General features: G+C 37.8%; 1 protein-coding gene across 1 annotated transcript in view; it reads left to right on the forward strand.

Annotated features, from left to right (window-relative positions):
• Sytl2 (synaptotagmin like 2) overlaps positions 1-22,106 on the forward strand; it is a 132,674-nt gene extending 110,568 nt beyond the window's left edge. Inside the window, 9 exon segments of the mRNA XM_070034849.1 lie at positions 3,633-3,727; positions 6,927-7,046; positions 8,557-8,726; positions 10,353-10,455; positions 12,812-12,982; positions 15,617-15,695; positions 18,866-18,965; positions 20,180-20,385; positions 21,103-22,106. Coding sequence (XP_069890950.1) covers positions 3,633-3,727; positions 6,927-7,046; positions 8,557-8,726; positions 10,353-10,455; positions 12,812-12,982; positions 15,617-15,695; positions 18,866-18,965; positions 20,180-20,385; positions 21,103-21,248 — 1,190 coding nt within the window. The 3' untranslated portion in view covers positions 21,249-22,106.
• Positions 22,107-23,896: the final 1,790 nt, after the last annotated feature.

Below are 23,896 nucleotides of genomic sequence, written 5' to 3' on the forward strand. Positions count from 1 at the left end.
TTTTATGTGATTATTTGGAGATAAGAGTCTCATGGACTTTCCTGCCCTGGCTGGCTTCAAACAGTGATCCTGTAATCTCAGCCTCCTGAGTAACTAGGATTACAGGCATAAGCCACCAGGGTCTAGCTATCTCTCTATTCTTCTTGAGTTTTTGCTTAAAATCAAGTTAGCACTTTCTGATTTCAGTGGGCGTTGAGTTGCAGTATGGTCTTAAGTATTGAATCTCTTGTGGACTCTATACAAAACTGTAGTTATAAAGCAACTTATTAATTATTTGAACCAAAAAATGAACTTTACTTTGACAAATTAGTATGTAGTATAGTTGAATATACCTCTCTACATTTCTACAAATTATATTATATCAAGGATTTAAACTTTGAGGTTTAAAATTAGATACAAACAGTACATATTCAAGATAAAAGATGAATGGACACCTGAGTCTAAGAAATAAACACACTTCTACAACTAATGTCCATCAGCTAATTAATGTGCAACACTAAGCAAAGATCATGGTTTTTTTCCTCTTTTTTGTTCAATTTTTAAGATTACTTAGCAGTGACTATTTTCTTTTTTTCTTAGTGGTACTGGAGTTTGAATCCAGAGCTTCACATTCACCTAGCTTGCTTGTTTGCTGGGCTGACAGGCTACCATTTGAGCCACATCTCCAGACCTGCTTTTTTTTTTTTTTTAATTATTTTTGAGATAGAATATCATGGACTTTTCTGCCCAGGCTGGCTTTGAACTACTATCTTCAGGATCTCAGCCTCCTGAGTAGCTAGAATTACAAGAAGGAGCTATCAGCATCTGGCCCATAACCACTATCTTTAGGACAAATAGCACATAAAGATTCTGTGGGGCCAAGCAAAGTATGTGTGGTTTCTTAGCTCCCCTATTTCTATCCATTTTGTAAACCTAGAAACCTAGAAATGCTGGAAATATGAAGATAATCTCACATACCTCTGCCCTTGGTTCCATGGTATTTTAATAGTAATTTCCTCACAGCCTTTGCGTGTGCTGACAGACAATAATGAGGAGAACAGCTAAAGGAAGGAGCCATTAGCTAGGGAATCAATGTGCTGATGCTGAAGTCATGACATCTGGCATGTAATCTGACACTGCTCATAAGGTCCTCCTGCAAGCAATGGAGAGTTGAGCTCTGGCACATGACTTGACAAATTCTTAAGAGCTGCCTAGGAAGGAAGACAGTCCAGGCCTGGCCCTTGTGAGTATGTGATTTCTGGATGCTGCGGACAAAATAAGACCTTAAAAGGTGTTGCTTTTGAACTGGGAAATGCTTAAGTTTGGCCCTTTGACCTTATCTTGCTATGTTTTGTTCAATAGTTAGCCTGAGGAATGAAAGCCAAATATGCATATGCTTGTGTTTCTTTGTGTTCACTCAAGATCTCCTAATTGGCTTAGTTATTGGTCAAGGCAAATAGACCAGTTTTGTGCTAAATTTGGACTCAATCAATTGCTCTCTTTTTAGCACTATTTTCCAAAAATAAATCTTAGTGACTTTTTATTTGTTTGTTTTGGTTGCTTGTGGGGCTTGAACTCAGGACCTAGGTGCTATCCCCAGGCTCTTTTGCTCAAGGCAGCACTCTACCACAGCACCACTTCCGGTTTTCTGGTGATTAATTGGAGATAAGAAACTGATTTTCCTGTCCAGGCTGGGTTTGAAACTTCATCCTCAGATCTCAGCCACCTGCATAGCTAGGATTACAGGCACAAGCCACCAGCACCAGCTTTCTTAGTGACTTTTATTAGCATATAATATGTTCTTTTCATAAGATAAAATTAAATATAGAATCAAAACATATATAATGAAAGCCCATAAGTATAAAATTCACGATATTTAAATAGTGGCATGCCTTCATCTAACTTTAATTATAACAGGAAAGGATTGCAACCAAAAAGTTTTAGTCTCATTGACCCATACACTGCAACCTAATCTTTGTGCTACCAAAGTAACTCACACACACACACACACACACACACACACACACACACACACACACACACACATACACACACACACACACACGAAGAAGGAAAAAGAGAGAGTTGTTCAATAGGAAGAGACATGAAGAATGGGTTTTGTTGTACATTTACCTTTGTGTACCTAAAACTAGATGAAAATTCATATGTGAGTAAGTTCAAATTTGATTTGCCTGCATGATTTTTTTAATTAAAGATGAATTTAGCTAATGCTTATGGTAAATTTGAGTCTTTTGATTTATATGTAGGAATGAAATTTTATTTAGATCTATTTTCCTAATATCACTTTTAAGGATAAGCCAAGTTACTACGTTTTCATTGTGTTCACAATATAATTTAAGGATTCTGTATCAGGCAACATTTTTATTTAGAAAATAATTATATAAAATCTATGTGTCAGGCACCTAAATACTTTGGAAAATATTAACTTTTGTTGTAAGAGCTATGATTTACCATAAGAAAAGCTCAGATAATATGACTCTTAGACAAAGGAGAAAATACTTTTCTAACTAGAGCTGTGCACATTAGGGTTAGAATACAACCTCTTTCTGTGCCATTCACACATGTATTCATTATAGCAGAAAATACATGTGCTATATTTTTCATATTCATAGAATAATTAAGCTTATTTTTTTCACTTGTACAGGGGTAAACACTGTCTTATATGTGTAAGGTCTTATCTATATGGGTTTGATTACAGAAACTAATAAAGTTTTCTCTAAATAATGAAAAAAATAAATTCATAGAATGGTCTAGCTTAAACCATTTAAACTTGGCCTTGGGATATTCAAATTTATTTAAACTAATGTGTGTTTTCAGAATTTTCTTTTTTGGTACCAGACCTAGGACTTGAACTCAGGACCTGAGTGCTGACCCTGAGATTTTTTGCCCAAGGCTAGCACTCTATTACTTGAGCCACAATTCCATGTGAGACTTTTTCGGTGTTAGAGATAAGAGTCTCACAGACTTTCCTGTCCAGGCTGGCTTTGAACCACAACCCTCAGATATCAGCCTTCTAAAGTAGGCTTGCAGGCATGAGTCAACAGTGCCTGCATCAGAAACAGTTTTTAATTTTTACTTTTCATAGTTCTGAGTCAGAAACACTGTGAGAAAAAGAAACCTCATGATCATTAAGTAAACAAGCTTGCTCCTAAGCACCTAAAGGCCAAGAACACTTCCATTGTTGAGTTATGTGTAAAGATACTTACTGTTCAAATGAAATAGTTTTTCATCCTGCAGCATGCTGGTCATACAGTGTATCTTGAGGAGATGAACCAATAACTTATAGAATTTGGGGTTCATAGGTCTGATATTTTTAAAATATAAGTAAAACCAATTCACATTGGTAAAATGGTTCAGTAATTGGAGCCCAGCTCTAGTTCAACAAGAACTAGTTTAAAAAATAGTTTTTATTTATTATTTGGTTCAATTCCTTGTTCTCTCTTTTTTTCTCTCTATATAGTTTATTAAAACAGCATGTTGCTTACCTCACAGGCCTGTGCATGTGAACTACTGTGCCTTTAACCTATTTGCCCAATGCATTTATTCATAAATTGAAAAATAAGTGTGTTTTCAGCTTATGTCTATTATCTGACCATTGTAAGAATAATTTGAAATCGAATTCTGCTGTTTAGTTTCCACAGTGCCTTCACAACCGGATAATCAGTTTTCCTATCCTGACAAACTCAAAAGGATGAGCAAGTCTGTTCCAGCATTTCTTCAAGATGAGGCAAGTCTTGTTTTTTATACCTTCAGGAGAATGGAGCCAAACAGGCAGATTTGCTTGGACTGTTTGTGTTCCACTGTAGCAGGGACCAAAGAGGACAGCAGGACCGACCCTTGCTTCCAAGTCAATGGAGGCAGTGTTGTTGGTCCGGGAACTAGGCATAGAACATCTCATGTGACTCCAACAGAAATTCTTTTTTGGTAGTGAAGTCAGATTGCCTAGATTTGGGAATGTGACTTTTGTTTCAAAGTAGGTACAAAACAAGAAATCCAGGGAGAAATATGTTGGCAGGAATTAGCTACCCTTCTGTAGCTTGGAGCTGATTTGACTTAGTCTAGGCAATATGACTACTTTGAAAGCATTTGTTAAAAAATAACAGTGACACAGCAGATTTTACATTTATTCTTTTATTTCATCCTCCAATGATCCTGGAAGATTATTATACTCAAGTATCACAAGTAAAGAAACTCAGAACAAGGTTGGTGAAGTTGATCCAGAACTGGATCCCAGACCTGATTCTCATGCAGATCATCATACTACCTTATGACCATGACCAGTATATAGAGTCCCTTGTATATAGCAGGCACTTATACCTACTGCCTTAAGAACATGACCAGTATGTTCAGTACTTAGTATGTATATGTACCAGGCACTTACTACTCATTTCAATATCCAGATGTTCACAACTCGATTCTAGCTAGTGATTGAATTCTAAAAATAGAGTAATTCTTTCAAAAGGAACACTGTGGGATCTTAAACGTGTGTGAGGACTGAATATGTGCAGATACAGCTCTTCTGAAGACCAGAATGGACAAAAAAGTATCCAGGATTGGAGAAGAGGACTATTTTCTACCATTTTAAAAGAAGAAGAAAGACCCTCAGAGTCACTTTTCCAAAATCTAATAGCTACTAATAAGTAGATTTGGAATCTTTGTTGTTGTTGTTGTTGTTGTTGGTCTGTGGGGCTTGAAATCTAGGCTTGGGCTCTGTCCCTGTGCTCTTTAGCTCAAGGCTAGTGCTCTACCACTTGAGCCACAGTGCCACTTCCAGTTTTCTAGTGGTTTATTGGAGATAAGAGTCTCATGGACCTTCCTGGGCTGGCTTTGAACCGTGATCCTCAGATCTTAGTCTCCTGAGTAGCTAGGATTACAGGTGTGAGCCACCAGTGCCGGGCATTTGGAATCTTTTGACCCAAATATCTTTTGACCCAAATAAGGTCTCATGTTTTTTGTTTTGTTTTGTTTTGTCAGTTGTGGGCCTGAACTCTGGGCCTGGGTGCTGTCCCTCAGCTCTTCAGCTCAAGGCTAGCACTTGAGCCTAGCACCACTTTCGGCTTTTTCTGTTTGTGTGGTGCTGAGGAATCAAACCCAGGGTCTCATGCATGCAAAGCAAGCACTCTACCACTCAGCCACCTTCCCAGCCCCAGGTCTCATGTTTTTGTAGTCAGGTTGTTAGCCTAAGGTCTGAGGTCAGATTCCAAGTGAGCAAGTACTAACTTGCTATGTGAGCAATCTTGGACAAATAATTGAGTCTCCCTGAGTCTGGTTACCTAGTCCCTAACCACCACATGCAGGCATTAGTAGGCTAACTTAGGAAAAATGCACAGCACAGTACCTGGCAAATAATGAGTATCCAGTATATGTGCTATTTTAGCTTTTGCTCTGATTTTTCTTAGCAAGAATAGAAAGAAAATTATGAGTGTTATATTAGTTATACACCCTTCTCCAATCCTGGATACTTTTCTGTCCATTCTGGTCTTCAGAAGAGCTGTATCTGCACATATTCAGTCCTCACACACGTTTAAGATCCCACAGTGTTCCTTTTGAAAGAATTACTCAATTTTTAGAATTCAATCACTAGCTAGAATCAAGTTGTGAACATCTCTGAAGTTCCTGTGGCTTTTATACCATTGTAGACCCACTTTGGTCTGGATGAGGTGGAGGGGGGTTTGGTGGGTAATAGGAATGAACCATATACTAATTTGAGATAGAAACTATAGCAGTTTTTAAAATGTTCTCATTCAGTTTTAACTTGTTGAGTCATAGCCCTACCTAGAAGAAAGTTCAAATTATTTGAAATTGTTTATTAGAGAGGCCAAAATTAAACTCTGTCAGTTTTTCAAAGTGTTTAGGGTTGGACTAGATATTAGAGGATATGGGATTCACTGTCTTCTGAGACTTAACTTTATCCACATTGATTGAGTGCTAATTATATGAGAAAATAAAAAGATTGTTCCAGATCAACAAGACAGGATCCCATCCTTCCAGTAATTTACTCATTGATCTGATACACTAGGTAGAATATCATATGTGCTATAATAGAGAATTATTCATGTGGGGAAAGAATATGACAAAGACATTTAAAAGGTGTGGATGTTTTATAATCTTTGAGTAAGGAGTCTTCTTATCCATGTCAGTTATTAATTTTGTTTTTCTTTAACTCCCTTATTAATCTGCATTAGAATTGGCATCCATTATATTGATGAATAATTGCATGGTCTTGGAATATGTTGGCATGAACTAATGTCTCCATAACCCCAGGAGCCTCTGAAGTGCTCTATAAGCTCTCTAACTCCCGTAGGAGCTCATTCTGAATCTCTTTTTTTGTTTGTTTGTTTTTTTTGGGGGGGGGGTCCGGTCGTAGGGCCTGAACTCTGGGCCTGGGCGCTGTCCCTCAGCTCTTCAGCTCAAGGCTAGCGCTCTACCACTTGAGTCACAGAGTCACTTCTGGCTTTTTTCTTTTTGCTTATGTGGTGCAGGGCCTCAGGCATGCAAGGCAAGCGCTCTACCACTGAGCCACCTTCCCAGCCCTCATTCTGAATCTTTATGACTAAAGTTCTCCAGGCAATGTATGTATTAAAGAGTGACTGGAAAGCTCACAATGGTACTGTTTCTTAGAGCACCCTGGGGCTACCTTGTGGTACTGTTTCTTAGAGCACCCTGAGGCTACCTTGTAGGTGGAAAATCACTTTGCCATTTTGATGACTGTGCCCTGCCCTCTTCCTTAAGTGAGGCACAATGCAGATTATCAACTACAGTCTGCACCACTAACTCCCAACCTGGGAATTAGCACTAGTATCCTGTGACCTTGAGAAATGTCATAAATTGGTAGTTAACAAGATAATTGTCCTTGCCTAACATAGATTTCTGTCTTTGACTCATTCTGAATTTAAATACTGTTCATATTATATGATGTTTTGTAGAGTGATGACAGAGAAACAGACACAGCATCAGAAAGCAGTTACCAGCTCAGCAGACACAAGAAGAGCCCGGGCTCTTTAACCAATCTTAGCAGTTCCTCTGGCATGACGTCCTTGTCTTCTGTATGTAAACAAAAGCTCCCTGTTAATATCTCTCTGTTGTCCAAGGCTTGCTGTGCCATATTCCTGCACATTGTGAAGTAACCTGTTGTAGTTCTCAAACTTCACAGACATTTTCTCTAATTATTAACTAGCTGCTTAATAGCTAACTTTTTCTTTTTTTACCTCCTTTTCTTCCTCCTATTGCTTTTCCTTCTCTTCCTTCTCCACCTCCTTCTTCACCCCTTTTTTAGGATAGAGGGTTTTATATACATTATAACTTTTAAAAATTGAATGTAAGTACTTCAAAGATAAGCCTATCTTATCAGTGGATTGAACAACTAATATTTTGTACAACAAATAGGGTGACTACTATAAAATTTACTCATATTGGCTATGATTTTTTACTATTTACAATCATATACCTGTTGAAAATTTAATACTGATTCACATACAAGAATAGGAGAGATGATTCTTTGCCTTCTAGAAGCATTAAAATTCCATTTAAGGGAAAGTTCCTAAATGTAGCTGTTCAAATTTGAAAAGAATTTGACTTTACATGAAACTATTCACATAAAGCAAGGTAGCTGGGTATGTGTATGGTTTGTGGGTGGAAATAAGTAAATATACTGATATATAATCATCTAAATATTTTGCTGATATACATACATGCTTTTGTATTTCACTAGACATACCAAATAAATGATGCCATGCTTAAATTCTTGCTAGCCTTGAATTTTTGAAGCTTAAAAAAATCTATTCAAATTGATTTTCTTCTGACCCTCTAATGTATGCCTTTGAGAAGGCTTTAAACCCTCCTCATTAATCATCCATTTTCTACCCTTCTTGACCTCTAAAAGTGCATGGCTCAGTAAGCATTTTCCTGGATTCAGTGGATGAGTAACATGGTAAAATTCCTTTTTAGTGCTGTGGAAATTTCAGCAATGTGCCACTGTGATTTGTGTGCCTGGACTTTCTCAGATCCTTTTTCTTTAGCATTTTAAATACCATGCATGCCTAAAACTAGAACTCTGAATGCCACCTAGCATAAAAGCACCTCATTTTGAAATAAGCTGGCATCTAAATGACTATATTTCACTATTCATCTGCTTTTTTCTTTAGCAACTTTGAAAATTCCTAGTCCTGTATATCATGTCAAGTTGTTTTTGTTTTTATGACATATTAAATCAACTGTTTTTGTATGCAGCCTAGAAAAATAGGTTAAGCCTGGTGCTGGTGGCTCACATCTGTAATCCTAGCTACTCAGAAAGCTAAGATCTGAGGATTGCAGTTCAAAGCCAGTCTGGGCTAGAAAATCCATGAGACTCTTATTCCAGTTAACCACCAGAAAACCAAAGTGGTAGAACGCTGGCGTTGAGCTGAAGAGCTGAGGGACAGCACCCAGGCCGAGTTCAATTCCCACAACTGACCTTAAAAAAGAAAAGAAAAATAGGTTAAACAGGGGTTATGCTCATGATCCTTGCTCTGGGTTCACGCATGAGACAGACAAACATTGTATTTCTGATGCCTCCAGGTGAGTGGCAGTGTGATGAGTATTTATAGTGGAGACTTTGGCAATCTGGAAGTGAAAGGACATGTCCAGTTTGCAGTGGACTATGTGGAGTCACTGAAGGAGCTGCACGTGTTTGTGGCCCAGTGCAAAGACTTAGCAGCAGCCGATGTGAAGAAACAGCGCTCAGACCCGTAAGTACACATCTGTCAAACCTAGATTTGAGAGGAAGTGAGATGTGTCCCAAGTAATGCAATGCCAGCCTTGAGCAAAAAATGCCAAGTGAAATTGTGAGGCCCTGATTTCAAGTCCCAGTATTGGCCAAAAGTAATTATTTCATTGTTAGATAATTAACAGTAAGTTTCTCAGGTTTAATTTATAGTCAGTTACTGGTGGCTGCTGCCTATAATCTGAAGATCACAGTTCAAAGCTAGCCCAGGCAGAAAAGAGACTCTTATCTCCAATTAATCAGTTGAAGCTAGAAGTAGAGGTATAGTTCAAGTGGTAGAGCTCTAGCCTTGAGCAAAACAGCCAAGTAATAGAGCAAGGCCCTGTATTCAAGCTATAGTACCTACCCAAAATAATTGAGAATGAAGTAAAACAATCAAAAGAAGGGGCCATGTTCATTAAAGTTGGAGGGAAATGCTGTTTTATTTACTATATAAATTTGCATGTGAAACATTAAATTATAAAAAATATCAGAGAAATATGGAAGTGACCTTTGAGATCATCTTGTCCAGTTCTTTTATTTTACAGATAAGGAAACAAGGACTAGAAACAAACAAGAATATCCATGAATTCAGAGAGCAGCAATAAAGAATGAAACCTTGAACCCCAGTCTCTTTTCAAACTTTTGCTAACATTAATAATGTGTGATGCATATTCTACAATGTCCATTCATGCGAAAACAGTTAAGACTTTAAGACTTTAAAATAAGGTAGTTTCCATATTTGAATTAAGTTCTACAGAAGAACTCTCAGGGAAAATTACCAATTCATCCTTGAAATCATAGTTTCAGTTTGTAAGGATTCAGTGATTCTCTACTTATTCTTTTGCAGAAGCTTGATTCCTAAATATTTTACTTGGTTATCCTAATCCTTCTTCCTGTTATTTTTTATAGAAAAAACAATGAAGTTCAGCATTTATCTTTTTACATTGAGTATAACCCAACCAACATATACTAAGATTTTTTTTTCAGAAAGCATTAACAAAAACATTTATAAAGAAGAACCCCAAACCAATTCTATAGCATCCAAACCTTTCTTGAATAAGAAATTAACCCATTGGGGCTGGGAAGGTGGCTCAGTGGTAGAGCACTTGCCTTACATGCCTGAGGCCCTGAGTTTGATTCCTCGACACCACATAAACAAAAAGAAAAAAGCCGGAAGTGGCGCTGTGACTCAAGTGGTAGAACGCTAGCCTTGAGCTGAAGAGCTGAGGGACAGTACCCAGGCTCAGAGTTCAGGCCCCATGACTGGACACCCCCCCCAAAAAAAAAAGAAATTAACCCATAGAATTAACCATTGTTACAGGTTAGACTTCTTCATTCTACACATTTATTAGGTAATATGAGATGAAAATAATGAATTCAGGAAATTTCCCTTTGAAATCTTCAAATAGTATATTAAACGACTCATTTTACCAAAATCTATTTAAACATTCGAGATCAAAGGTGTTGGTAGGAACATTCCTTTCTTACTATTTTCCTCAATCTCATGAAGTAATTATTCCTACTGTCAGTTTTTACAGTATTAGAAAAGTCGAGGCAGAGACATTACTTTCATCTTCTCTGACCATATCTATTTATGTTTTCTTCATAGATATGTAAAGACCTACTTGTTACCAGACAAAGGCAAAATGGGCAAGAGGAAAACACTTGTCGTGAAGAAAACCTTGAATCCTGTGTATAACGAGATACTTCGGGTATCTATACTCTTTCCATAGGAAAATACTAAGTAGTGACCTGTGCATTCAAATAACCATGCCTTCTTAGGTAGCATCTGTACAAATACAGTGAGTAACCAAGAGAAAGAAAGCTTTTTGTAAGAAATAATATACTTAGAAGTGGAGGTGTGGTTCAAGTGGTGAAGTACCAGCCTTGAGCAAAAAAAGCAAAGGAGAGTGTGAGGCTCTGAATTCAGGATCTAGGACCAGCACCCAAAAGAAAAGAAAAGAAAAATAATATATCATGAGTATTAAGTACATCATCCCATGTATTCACCACCCATATAACCTACCAAATGGTTATTATTACTTACATCTCACTGATGAGACAATGAAACTTGGAGGAATAATTAACTTGTTCAAGGATACACAGAAAATAAAGTTAAGCTGTACAACCAGAATAAGCTTCTACTACACAATTTTGGTTATATTGTTCACGGCTTAATATTATCTAGGATTCTGTTCTCCTATAGGTGAAGTCTGGCTTTCATAACCTGCATAATAACTCCTTCACAGCCTGAAGACTTCCAGCTTCTGCTTTCCTCTTTCAAAATCTTTGTTCTCTTTACTCTGTGTTCTTTGTATTTTGGGCCAAATGCCTTTATTTTTTCAAATGGCTGTCACTTTCTGCCTCTTCAGACTGGAATATTCTTCTCTACATTTCTCCCCTAACTTCCTTCCATGCAATCATTAATGCCTCTCTGAGCTGTTTGTTTTGTTTTTTTGTCATGGGGCTTGAACTCTGGGCCTGGGTACTGTCCCTCAGCTCTTCAGCTCAAGGAGAGTGCTCTACCATTTGAGCCACAGCGCCACTTCCAGTTCTTTCCCTGCCCGGTCTGGCTTTGCACTGTGATTCTCAGCTCTTAGCCTCCTGAGTAGCTAAGATTACAGGCGTGAGCTACTGGTGCCCGACTTCTCCAAGCTGTTTTTAATCCCTAAGCTCCCTGCCAGCTCTGCCTCTATAAACTTGCTTTATAATAGGCTGTGTTAACACTCAGTACTTAATGTGGTTTAATTGTCTACCTCAACAGTAAGATTTTACGTTCCTTGAGGACAGATGCTGACACTGTTTTATGAGTAGGCTCTGTCCCTTTGGGAATAAAACATCTCCATCTCAGATATGAGAAATGAGGATAATGATCATTTTTGATCTGCAGTAGGGAAAAACTAATAATTTCCTTTAGTAATTATGGATGTTAAACCACTTCACAAAGATGAAGAGATTAACACCCTAAATGCTTCATAAATATTGACTGGTGGTACAGTGTCTAGGGTAGGTCCCAGAAATGCTTATTGGAAAGACAGATGTTTGGAAAGTCTACCTGGCTCATATACCACACTTTTTTCTCCCCGGGCTTTCTTTGTCCCTACTAACAGACCTTTAAAATGAAAATATAGCAAGTGTTATTCACTCCCTCTTTTCTGAAGACTCCTGTTTTTTATTATCCTCTGGAAAAGGAGGAAGCCATAGTTCAGTGAGTTGTTAGTCATTCATGTTGATTGGCTACCTGTGGATTTTCTCAAGCAAGTTTTTAATTGCTACTTCAAGATAACCCAGTTCCTTAGCTTCTACTGGGTCAACTACTTAAACTAACTTGAATAGCAGATTCAGAGAAAGGCAGATCTGCTACAACCAAAATGGATGTTCAAGTAGTACATCATAAAATGAAATGGAGATTATTTTAGATTAAAAGTACTATTATTCCTTCCATGATTATATATAATCAAGGTTTGACTACACTGGAGATAAAAAATTATTAGGTGCCAGATTTTTTTCTGTTGGCCATGGGAAACTGGAAAAGAAAATTAACTTTTCTGAAAAATTCTTAAGAGTCCTGTGGAATAATGTGAGAGAGTAGTGTATGGGGAGGGGATAGATTGTATCAGAACTCTGTACTTTCTGCTCCATTTTGCTATAAACTCAAAGCTCTATTTTTTAAGTCTAAAAAGAAGTACCTTGTCACATAGAAAGCAGAATCATATTAATGTGATTTGTATTTTTAACTTGTATTTGGTTTATGATATATATAATCTAAAAACATCCTGCAAAAGCTGAATAATTGGCCTTTGTTTTTAGAAAGCTATTACCAGCTATGATATTTGAGCTATGGTTTGCTTATTCCAGAGGGGGAAGAGCTTCAGCATTTGTGAAAGATGGATTTGAGCTCTTTGAAATAACATACTCAGAATTAGATGACTTTGCAATATTTTTGAGACTTGAAACCTTACAGATGAGAAAATCTGATGTGCACTGATGACTTTTGTCTTCATCCCTGTGTCATAACTTTGGCATGAAATAATGTAATTCATTTACATTTTCTTCTTTGCACTGCAGTATAAAATCGAAAAGCAAATCTTAAAGACACAGAAGCTGAACCTGTCTGTTTGGCATCGGGATACGTTTAAACGCAATAGTTTCCTGGGGGAAGTAGAACTTGATTTGGAAGCCTGGGACTGGGACAACAAACAGAACACACAATTGCGGTGGTACCCTCTGAAGCGGAAGGTAGGTCAGAGTTACTTGCTTGGGTGGATACTTGTATGTACAGGGAAAAGCTCAGTTGCATTTAACTCACATTACTGATGTGTAGTGTGGGATCATTTTAAACTAGAGGTGAATTTACTTAACTTGTACACTCAGTGAAGATAAAACAAGAATGAAAAAGATTATAAGGAGAATGTTGAACTCATTTAACACAACTGTGTGTGACTTCATTCTTCAGGAAGGTCATTTAAGAAATGCAGTCCTTTGAAATTTGAGACATACTTTTAGCCTAGCATATGGTCACATTTTGATAAATGATCCATGTGCCACTTGAAAAAGAATATTCCATGGTGGTTTGATATAATGTTCTCAGTAAGTCAATTATACTTGCTAAAATCTTTTCTATCCCTATCAGTTTTATGTCTGTGATCACTGTGAATTACTAAGAGAGAGATGGTGTTGGAATTGTCTTTTGTTCTTTTGAGTTTTGTCTTTTTGTTCTTTCCGTGCTGAGGGTTGAACCCATGGTCTTATAGGTAGTGCTCTACTACTGAGGTACATCCTCCCAAGCCTGTTTTTTTTTTTAATTTATTTTGAGGTTGTGTTATTAAGTGTACACGTACACATTTAGAATTATTTTGTCATGGATTGACTATTGTTTTAAAATACTTCTTTTTATCTCTAGTAATAATAATTATTGGTTTAAAATCTACTTTGTCCTTTAAGGTAGTGACTCAAGCCTGTAATCCTAAGTAAATGGGAGTCAGAGATGTGAGTATTGTGGTTCAAGGCCAGCCTGGCAAAGAAAGGCTTGTCAGACTCCATCATAACCAATGGCTGGATGCAGTGATGTATGTACCTCTCATCTCAGGCTACTGGGGAAGCACAATGGCCCAGTGTGATTGCACATGTCTGTTGTCCTAGAGACATGGGAAAGGATCAAAGTCTAGACTGGCCAAGCCATAAATTGAGACGTTATCTCGAAGAATGAATCCCCCTACATGGGAAGACATACTTGTAGAATGTCTCAAGTGGTATTCAGAATGCCTTGCAAATGCAAGGCTCTGAGTTAAAATCTTAGTACTGGCAAAAAAAAATCTATTTTGTCTGTGTTAATATAACTGTTAGCTTCCATTTAGTTAGGTTTTCCACCTTTTGAATTCTTACAATTAATATATGCTTTCCCTTTTTTAAAAGCTTTGCCTTCAGATCTTGATAGCTTTAAATCTTTCTTTCTTAAAAAAATTATTATTTTCAGTGTGAGGGTTGATGTAGTCCAAACTAGTTCAGAAATGATAAATATAATCAATATATACCGTTATTTAGTGTATCTACATCACACACACACACAAAACAGTTCCCAAATGTGTCAAAATCATTTGAAGCCTATGTCAGGCACACTGAACTCAAATTCCTCAGATGTTAACTATTCCCGTTACACTTCAGAGTCATACCCATATATTAGAACTAAGGTGCTAAGTAGCCAGAATTTGAAAGTAAAATCACCTCCCTTATGCGTAAATATAACATTTTTCTTACAAATAATAAGCAACATGCCTTTTATGTCTTATCCATCTTTCCTCCCTTCCCTCCCTCCCTTCCTCTTTCCCTCCTTCCCTCCCTCCCTTGCTCTTTCCCTCCTTCCCTCCCTCCCTGCTTCCCCTCTCCCTCCTCTCTCCCTCCCTGCTTCCCCTTTCCCTTCTTACTCCTTCCCTCTCTCCTTCCCACCTGCCTGTCTGCCTTCCTTCTTTCCTTCCTTCCTTCCTTCCTTCCTTCCTTTTGGTGGTATTGGGATTTGGACTTAGGGTCCTATGCTTTTTTAGGCAAGCATGCTACCATTTGAGTAATGTCCTAACCATTTTTGCTTAGTTTTTTTTTTAATTTAATTTTATTGTAAAGATACTGTACAGAGGGGTTACAGGTTTTTGTTTTGGGTTTTTTTTTACATAGGATCTCACATTTTCCCCCTTGGGTAGCCTCAGGCTGTGATCCTCTACTTATGTTTCTTGTGTAGCAGGGATTTGCATAGCTAGAATGTATAGTACCACACCTGGTTTACTTGTTGAGATGGGATCTCAATAACTTTTTGTCTCAGCTGGCTAATCCTCTCAATTTTCAACTTCTGAGTAGCTGATAGTACACACATGACATACTATGTCAGGCTGGTCTTTGTTATTCTGACAGACTCCTTTGCATTTGATCTGTAATTATTGTGTTAATACAGCTGTGAAAATATCGGCTCCCCTTACCCACATACACATTCCCATACCATCTACTATACTCTTTTACAGAAAAGGAATGAAAATAAAATATTTTATTTGTTGATCAAAAACTTAATGTGTGTGTTTTAATAAAAGTAAAAGCTCCTCAGGCTACCTCTGCCATCTTCAAACAATCCATTATTTTTTGAGCATACCTGAGTCTGAAAGACCATGCAAGGCTTTCTGGGTTCCCTGAAAGGTTTTCTAAGATGCACGCTGTTTTTCTAGTCATAGCGACAACAGTCTAGCTCTAATGTGCAAAGACATTTTCATTCAGGGCACTGAAATGATACCTAGTCCCAGAAATGAGGCAGATATGGTCCTGTAATGTAGCACCCACAAACAGGATGTGAAATCTGTGTCCTTCACCTGCTGATTGTCCTTCATTCCTCAGACAGCGCCAGTTGCCCTTGAAGCAGAAAACAGAGGGGAAATGAAGCTAGCTCTCCAGTATGTTCCAGAGCCAACCCCTGGTAAGAAATGATTTTCTATTCTCTATCTTTCTCCTCTCCAAAGATTCTATCAGGTTCCTATTATATTTTCACACATGAAGCTCTAGACAGATTTAGTAAGTTAATAATACTTTATCAGACCAAATGAGTCAATTATAGTTGTAAATTAGAAAATTCTCGCTTTTTTCATGAAATAAAAAAACATATAATATTAAATTTCCCAACTTAACCATTTTAAGTGCACAGCTCAGTCATGATGAATATATTTACATTGTTGCATAGTGTCCTCCAGAACTTTCTCTTACCTCATTAAATAGTGGGCTGTGCCCATTAAACAACAACTCCCCTTTGCCTTTACCCCAAACCTCTTAACCACCATTCTATTCTCTGATTCTATGAGAAAATCATCATTTTTTTTCAGTCCTGGTTTTGCCTTTACTCTCCTTCTATATAGTATGTATCTGTGCCGTGTAGCTGGCCTTTCCTGTGTTCAGAATGTGGCCCTCATGAAAGTGCTGATGTAAGAATGGAGCTGGGGTGTTGTTTTTTTTTTTTTTCACAGATGGGAATTAGGATTCAGGGAAAGTCCTAAGAAATTAGAACTTCACTTGTACTCCATTCTTAGAGTCTTATTAGGAAGTGAAGCTTTAGTATCAAGATTGCTAATTACATCCTTGACATTAGGGCCTCATGTGTTCAGCCCAGCTATAGAGCAAAACACCAGGCCTCATCTCTACTCTCAAGCATTCTTCTTACCCATCTGTGCGACTGCTATGGCTGAAGTTAGGGGTTGCAAACTCAAGTATTTAAGTAACCAGACACAGAGGTTAGCTCTATGAAGGAAGTAATAGATGGTAAGGAAGTAGCTGAACTAAGATAAAAAAAAAATAATAGTTAAGTATTTAAAAGAAATAGAGGTCAAAGAAAGCATCTTGAGGCCAAATTACATCTAGACCATCATCTTGTGATTTCTGGATCTTCTTTATCCTAATTTCTTTCTTTTTTCTTTTTTTTTTTTTTTGGTCATGGGGCTTGAACTCTGGACCTGGGCGCTGTCCCTCAGCTCTTCAGCTCAAGGCTAGCACTCTATCACTTGAGCCACAGTGCCACTTCCAGCTTTTTTTGTTTATGTCATGCTGAGGAATCCATGGCATTATGCATGCAAGGCAAGCCTCTACCACTGAGCCATTTTCCCAGCCCTTTGGATCTTCTTTAAAGGCGGAGTCTTTTGCACATAATTTGTATTCTATCACTTAAGGTTACCATGCATAGAAATGCCAGCTCTGTTTCTCACTTTCCCCACTATCACTTGGTCATGGGAGCTAGAGAATAGCGTATTGTGATGACTCCACCTTGGCTGTGTTTTTACTTATATAGTCCTTCCTTCCTACAATGGCTTCCTCTTTCCCCCTCTTGTCCATGTCTTAGCTGAACTCCCCTCTCATCTATAAGACTAACTTAGCCATCACCTACCATACCATCTTCTAGAGCATACAGTAATACCTTGGATTTCATGCTATGTATTTATAGATTTTGTTTGAATTTCTCATGTCTAACTATAAACACTTCCAAAGGGCATAGATCATTTCATTTCTTATTATTTTTTGTCCCAGTATTGGGGATTAAACTCAGGGCCTTATAGTTTTGCTTGGCTTTTTCTCTCTCGTGGCTGACACTTGAATTATGCTTCCAATCCAGCTTTTCTGATGGTTAAGTGGAGAAAGAGTCTCTTGCTAGCTTCAAACCATGATCTTCATGTCTCAGTATAGCTAGGATTACAGGTGTAAGCCACCAGCACCAAACTCTCGTATTCCTTGTATATTTAATGACATTCCTAGCATAGACGTTAGCACATCATAATTGTTCACTAAATCCTGTTTGCTTAAATAATAGAAATCTTCTTTCTATGTGTATCCAGCCTAGACAGCAACTTCAGACCAAATCAGCTTCTTAGTAAGTCTCTATTCACAATATTAAATATCATATGTATATGCAATATCCCTATAAAATATGTAAACACTCCTGATGCCAGTAACTTATGCCTGTAATCCTAGCTACTCAGGAAGATGAGATCTGGAAGGATTGTGGTTCGAAGCCAATCTGAGCAGGAAATTCCGTGAGATTCTTTATTTCCAATTAAATGCCAAAAAGCCACAAGCGGAGCTGTGGCTCAAGTGGTTGAGCAAAAATAGCTCCTCAGGTACCGTGCCCAGGCCCTGAGTTCTAGACTTAGGACTGGCACAAAAAATGTATGTATGTCTGTATGCACATGAAAACACTATTAATAAAAATGGCAGTACTTTAGCCAGTATCTACATTGATTACTTTACACTTAAATATGTTTAAAATACCTTCTACTAGCACTGACTTATATTAGGATTAATGCTTGAAAAACTAACATTTATTCAGATGTTTTGAATTAACTATGAGTGGATAATTCACATCCCTCAGATCTGATCTTGTTGAACCAAGAAAAAAAAACCCTCAAAAGAACAATGGAATACTCAGAAGCAATATGAATTTTTCATTGTATTTATTTATTTATGAATAAGTGCTGGGGCTTGAACTCAGGGCCTGTGGGTACTGTCCCTTACCTTTTTTGTTCAGGGCTAGTACTCTACATTTGAGCTATAGCATTACTTCTGGCTTTTGATGGTTTATTGGAGATTAGAGTCTCATGGAGTTTTTTGCCTGGGCTGTCTTCAAACTGCAATCTTCAGCCTTCTGATTAGCTAGGATGACAGGCATAAATCACCAATGCCCAGTTTATAAATTACTTTTATAAAGCTATCTTGAGCTCATTACAGCTAGACTATGAATGATATAGTTAAAACAAATAGGAGCTGGGTGTTGGTGGCTCACACCTACCATCCTAGCTACTTATAGTAGGCTGAGATCCCAAGGATTGTGGTTTGAAGCCATTCTGGGTAGAAAAATCTGAGACTCTGTCTCCAAATAACCAACAGAAAGTCAGGCTGAAGATGTGGGTCAAGTGGTAGAGTACCATCTAAACAAGTATGAGGCTCTGAGTTCAAACTCTAGTACCTCAAAAGATAAAAGAGTAAAGTTTAATCAATTTAATACTGTCATGTACTAACTAGCAACACTGCGATATATTTAAGATGACAACCTGGGATGCAAGATTATTAAAAAAGAAATAGAAGTAAACATTTTCTCTCATTCTGTTATAGGTAAAAAGCTTCATAGCACTGGAGAAGTCCACATCTGGGTAAAGGAGTGCCTTGAGCTGCCACTGCTAAGAGGAAGCCATCTAAATTCATTTGTTAGATGGTAACAGCATTAATGACTCAGCCCTCTTCAGTTCTACTTTAGCCTTAGCCTTTGCTCGTTATGTTCAGTTCTCTATATCAGGGATATTGAAACTCATCATTTGTAGTTTAATAATGAAGACACCAAGTAGAGGAATCTGTAATAACAACTCCCAAGGCTACATTTACCTTTTTTTTTTTTTTTCTGTGTGGGTACTGGGGCTTGAACTGGATGCTATCCATGAGCTATTTTGCTCAAAGCAGTGTTCTACCACTTGAGCCACAGCTCCATTTCTGACTTTTGGCCATTAATTGGAGATAACAGTTTCATGGACTTAACTGCCTGGGCTAGCTTAGATCTCAGCCTCCTGTGTAGATAAGATTATAGCATGAGCCACCAGTGCCTGGCAGCATTATTTATTTTTGAAATTGTAAAGCTAGAGAAGGATGTACAAATGAAAGTAGAGGCCTCAAACTCAAACACACTACATTGATAGGTGAAGGAAAGAGTATTAGGAGTTGATCAAATTTTGAAAGATAAGATGGCACACTCCTTGGCTCCTTTGTAGAACCGGGACTTTTTGTGGAACAGAATTCTTTTCCTTTGTTCCACACATTGTGGTCCATTTGTACCAGTCTATAGATACTTAGAAAATTATTCAATAAATAGACCTCTACTAATAGTTAAAGCTTAAGATAGCTTGCTTAAGTTTCTAAATGGCAACCTTTTTTCTATTATAAACATGGAAAGGAACTACCATCTTAGCCACTAGCTTAGATGATAGGTATTTATAACATTTTTCTACACTATAAATATTATAACACTAATTCCTTAGGTTATCATAGGTAATCAGGAATACACTGTGCTTTTAACTTTTAAAGAGACCATCGGGCAATTGCTACCATATAGAATCAGTTACTAAATGCAGACTTTGGACTTTGTGTTGTGCATGTGTTAAATAATTGCCATATCAACCTTCTGAAGTCAGTGTCATCCATTCTCCTCTGTAGGTGAGGAAGCGGAGGTTGAGCAACTGTCCCTGGCAAGCTTAGCTTATAAGTGGCAGAGGAAGATCCAAAGCAAGTCTGTCTTCTTCCCTGCCTTCCCCCAAACACCACCAGCACTATCTCTCCACACTTCCTTCCTTCCTTTCCAATGCTGTAGTATACTGAAAATATGCATGTTCACTATTATACCATCTCAAAACGTTCCTATAATCATGTCTCTTTTTGTAGTACCATCCTTCCTGATACCAGTAGGAAAAGTCGCCAGAAGACAAGAGCTGTAGGGAAAACCACCAACCCTGTCTTCAACCATACCATGGTCTATGATGGGTTCAGGCCTGAAGATTTGAAGGAAGCCTGTGTTGAACTCACTGTCTGGGACCATTACAAATTAACAAACCAGTTTTTGGGAGGTCTCCGGATTGGCTTTGGAACAGGTAACATTTGATCCATGTTTCATTCTCCAAGAGCCAAATTCCCCTGGGATAAGGAGAGATTTCTGGTTGCCTTGCCTTGTCCTAGTGATAACAGATAGCCAGTAGGTATAATGAATAAATTAGTGAATGAATGCTATTCTGTGTTCCAAGGACTCTGGATATGAGAATTAACAGTATGTAGTGACTGTCCTTATAGCACTTAAGTTATTGTTGGTGAGGAAAGGAGATATACCTATATTACCATCCTCTACACACCAAAATAAAAGAAAATATTTATGATTCTTCAAAGGTAAAGATATACTTTGGATAACTATGATAATTAACATCTATAGAACATTGTAGTTAATTGTATTAAATGTTTTATCTGCATTGTTTAATTCTGCACAACGGATATGATACTTTCTAATATTGTTATTACCCAAAGAACTGATATTCCAGGAAGTTGAATTAACAGAGCTACTAAGTGAGAGCCAGGATATGAAAATGAATCCTCTAGGCACCAGAGTCTTACCCACTTCCTGAGGGACAGCTGATGTTACTTCGATCCTAGTACAGAATCCTCCCAACATCTCTCTGTCCCTGACAAATTGTCAGCTAGCTATAATAGTTGCATGAAAAGAAATCATTGCTCTGGGAATTATGAGAATGATCTTGGTAATGGGATCGCTCAGATGATCTTTTTTTTTTTTTTTTTTTTTTTTTTTTTTTTTTTTTTAGGAAAAAGCTATGGCACAGAAGTAGATTGGATGGATTCTACTTCTGAGGAAGTTGCTCTCTGGGAAAAGATGGTAAATTCCCCCAACTCTTGGATTGAAGCAACATTGCCCCTCAGAATGCTTTTAATTGCCAAGATTTCCAAATAAGCCCAGAGCCCACAAGCTGCTCCACTGAAAAGGACTACATGGGTGGAAGCTGACCTTGGATGTCTCTAACAGATTCTTGCTTCCTATCTGCTGCCACTAAGAAATGCTACACACTTCAGTAAAGTCAGTCTGCATGTGTTTCTTTGACTACAAAAGCCCAAGGAATTTAAATAATGACAAGACCTGTGATTTATTTGTGATTCAGGCATTAAAAAGATTTGACCAAGCTAGGAATACTGAATTATTGTTGTTGCTTAAAGAAAAACCTAATTATTAAACCCAAATTATTAAATTTGGAGATGTTTTTAACCAGTAAAATGTTCCAGTTTGCCAGCATGTGCTTCACATCACAATCTTGAATTACAGTGAAGGCCTCTGACTCAATTAGATTCTTGCAGAATTTACCAAATTAGTAGTTGTAGAAAAAAGCAACAGAAACACAGTCCTGGGTTAGTGGCAGAGAAGGAGAACTTCAGTGATGTCAGCAAACCACACAAATAACTGTTTACTCTGTAATTACTAATAAATACTGAAGTCTAGTTAGAACAAGACTGGACTGACTGCAGACTTCTGTCTTAAGAGAACTTGCACTTTTCCTCCGTCTCAAATGTACTTTGGTGCCACCCACTGGCTGTAAATGGAATTCAATTCTTGGCTTATTTTGGTTTACTTCTCTTTTTAAAAAGTAAGTCTTCAGCCTGCATTTTGCAATAAAGTATGTTAAATACAAAATGGAACTATCTTACATATATATGATTGCTTTTCTCATAAGTTTATTATATGAAGAAGCATAAAAGTTGCCACATCTATACTTCACAAAGTTTTAAATAAAATAAAAACCATTTACTTTTACTGTACTTTCTGTGGATACATAATTTCATAAAGTATTTTGTAAAACTCTTAGAATAAATTATCATCTTACTTAAATAATATTGGCAAGTTAGCCTGACTTCGTATTTTACTTTATTGATTGATTGAATGTGTGTGTGTGTGTGTGTGTGTGTGTGTGTGTGTGTGTTACTGAGGTTTGGATACACATTTTGGAGCTTATTGGCAGGCACTCTGCCATTTTAGCCATACCACACCTCCAGCTTTTTTTTTTCTTTTCTTTTCTTTTTTGCTTTCTATTTATTTTTCAGTTAAGAGTCTAGTGATTTTTCCTGGGGCCAACCTCGGTCTTTAACTCCTCTCTATACTTCTCAGTAGTTGTGATGAGAGATGTTTGCCACCACACCTAGCTTCTTGGTTGAGATGAAGAGAGGCCCCACTAAAATTTTGCTTGGCTGGCTTTGAACTGCAATACCTCCTGGGTAGTTGGGATTACAGACATGAGCCACCACACTCAGTCCTGTGGTCTTATTTTAGATAAAATATTTTACATTAGGAATGCTAAAAATCTAAATTTTCTAACAAGGCTAATAAATACTCTTGAGCTAATGCTTATCCAGAGTCTTTTTTTTTTCCTTGTGACACTAAGATTTGAACTCAGATCCTTATGCTTGCTAGGCAAGCCTTTTTATCACTTGAGCCCTTCCTCCAGCTCTTTTTGTGTTGATTATTTGGCTATTTCTCAGATATAGTCTTGCTTTAGGCCCAAGCAAGCCTATACTGTGATCTTCCTATTTGTCTTTCCTCATATTGCTAGGATAATGTATGTACCACTGCACTCAGCTAGTGGGTGAGGTGGATCCTTGCTAATGTGTTTGTGTGTGTGTGTGTGTGTGTGTGTGTGTGTGTATGTGTGTGTGAGAGAGAGAGAGAGAAAGAGAGAGAGAGTCTGTCTGTCCATCTGTCCATCCATCTGTAGGAACTGGCCTCCAACTGTAATCCTGCGATCTCTGCCTCCCAAGTAGCTAGGATTATAGACTTTGAATGTTTGAGTTCTGTTTTCTTCAGAGATGTTACTGTAACTCTTGGTGTCACCTCCCTGAGTGAGAAGTTTGGCTACATTGTTACAAGAAGAATTTTTATTTTAAAAGTTGTTGGCAGAGTCTGGTGCTGGTGGCTCACACCTGTAATCCTAGCTATTCAGGAGGCTGAGATCTGAGGAATCGAGTTTGAAGCCAGCCAGGCAGGGAAGTCTATGAGAATATTATCTCTAACCAGCAAAAAAGCCAGAAATGGGGTTGTGGCTCAAGTAGCCTTGAGCAAAAAATGTGATGGGACAGTGCTAGTATCAAACAACATACACACACATACATACATGTTGATAAACAGGAATGTATTAAAATTTATTACATTTAAATTTTTTACTTAAAGCTTGATATTCTTTTTTTTTTTTGGGGGGGGGGGGTCCGTCATGGGACTTGAACTCTGGGCCTGGGAGCTGTCCCTGAGCTCTTCAGCTCAAGGCAAGTGCTCTATCACTTGAGCCACAGTGCCACCTCCAGTTTTCTGGTGGTTAATTGGAGATAAGAGTCAAAGACTTTCCTGCCCGGGCTGGCTTTAAACCATGATCCTCAGATCTCAGCCTTTTGAGTAACTAGGATTATAGGCATGAGCCACTGATCCCCAGCAATAGTTATTCTTAAAAAGTTTTCTGTAGTGACTTCTGGGGATATTTTTAGTACATGAAATGTTACTCCCACCTAGTTTGCTTTGTAAAATATCACTGATTTAATATAGGTTTAGGGAAGTACAGAGTCTTA

The sequence above is a fragment of the Dipodomys merriami genome, unplaced genomic scaffold (assembly GCF_024711535.1).
Source record: "Dipodomys merriami isolate MVZ:Mamm:240054 unplaced genomic scaffold, mDipMer1.0.p SCAF_25, whole genome shotgun sequence".
Lineage (NCBI taxonomy): Eukaryota > Metazoa > Chordata > Mammalia > Rodentia > Heteromyidae > Dipodomys > Dipodomys merriami.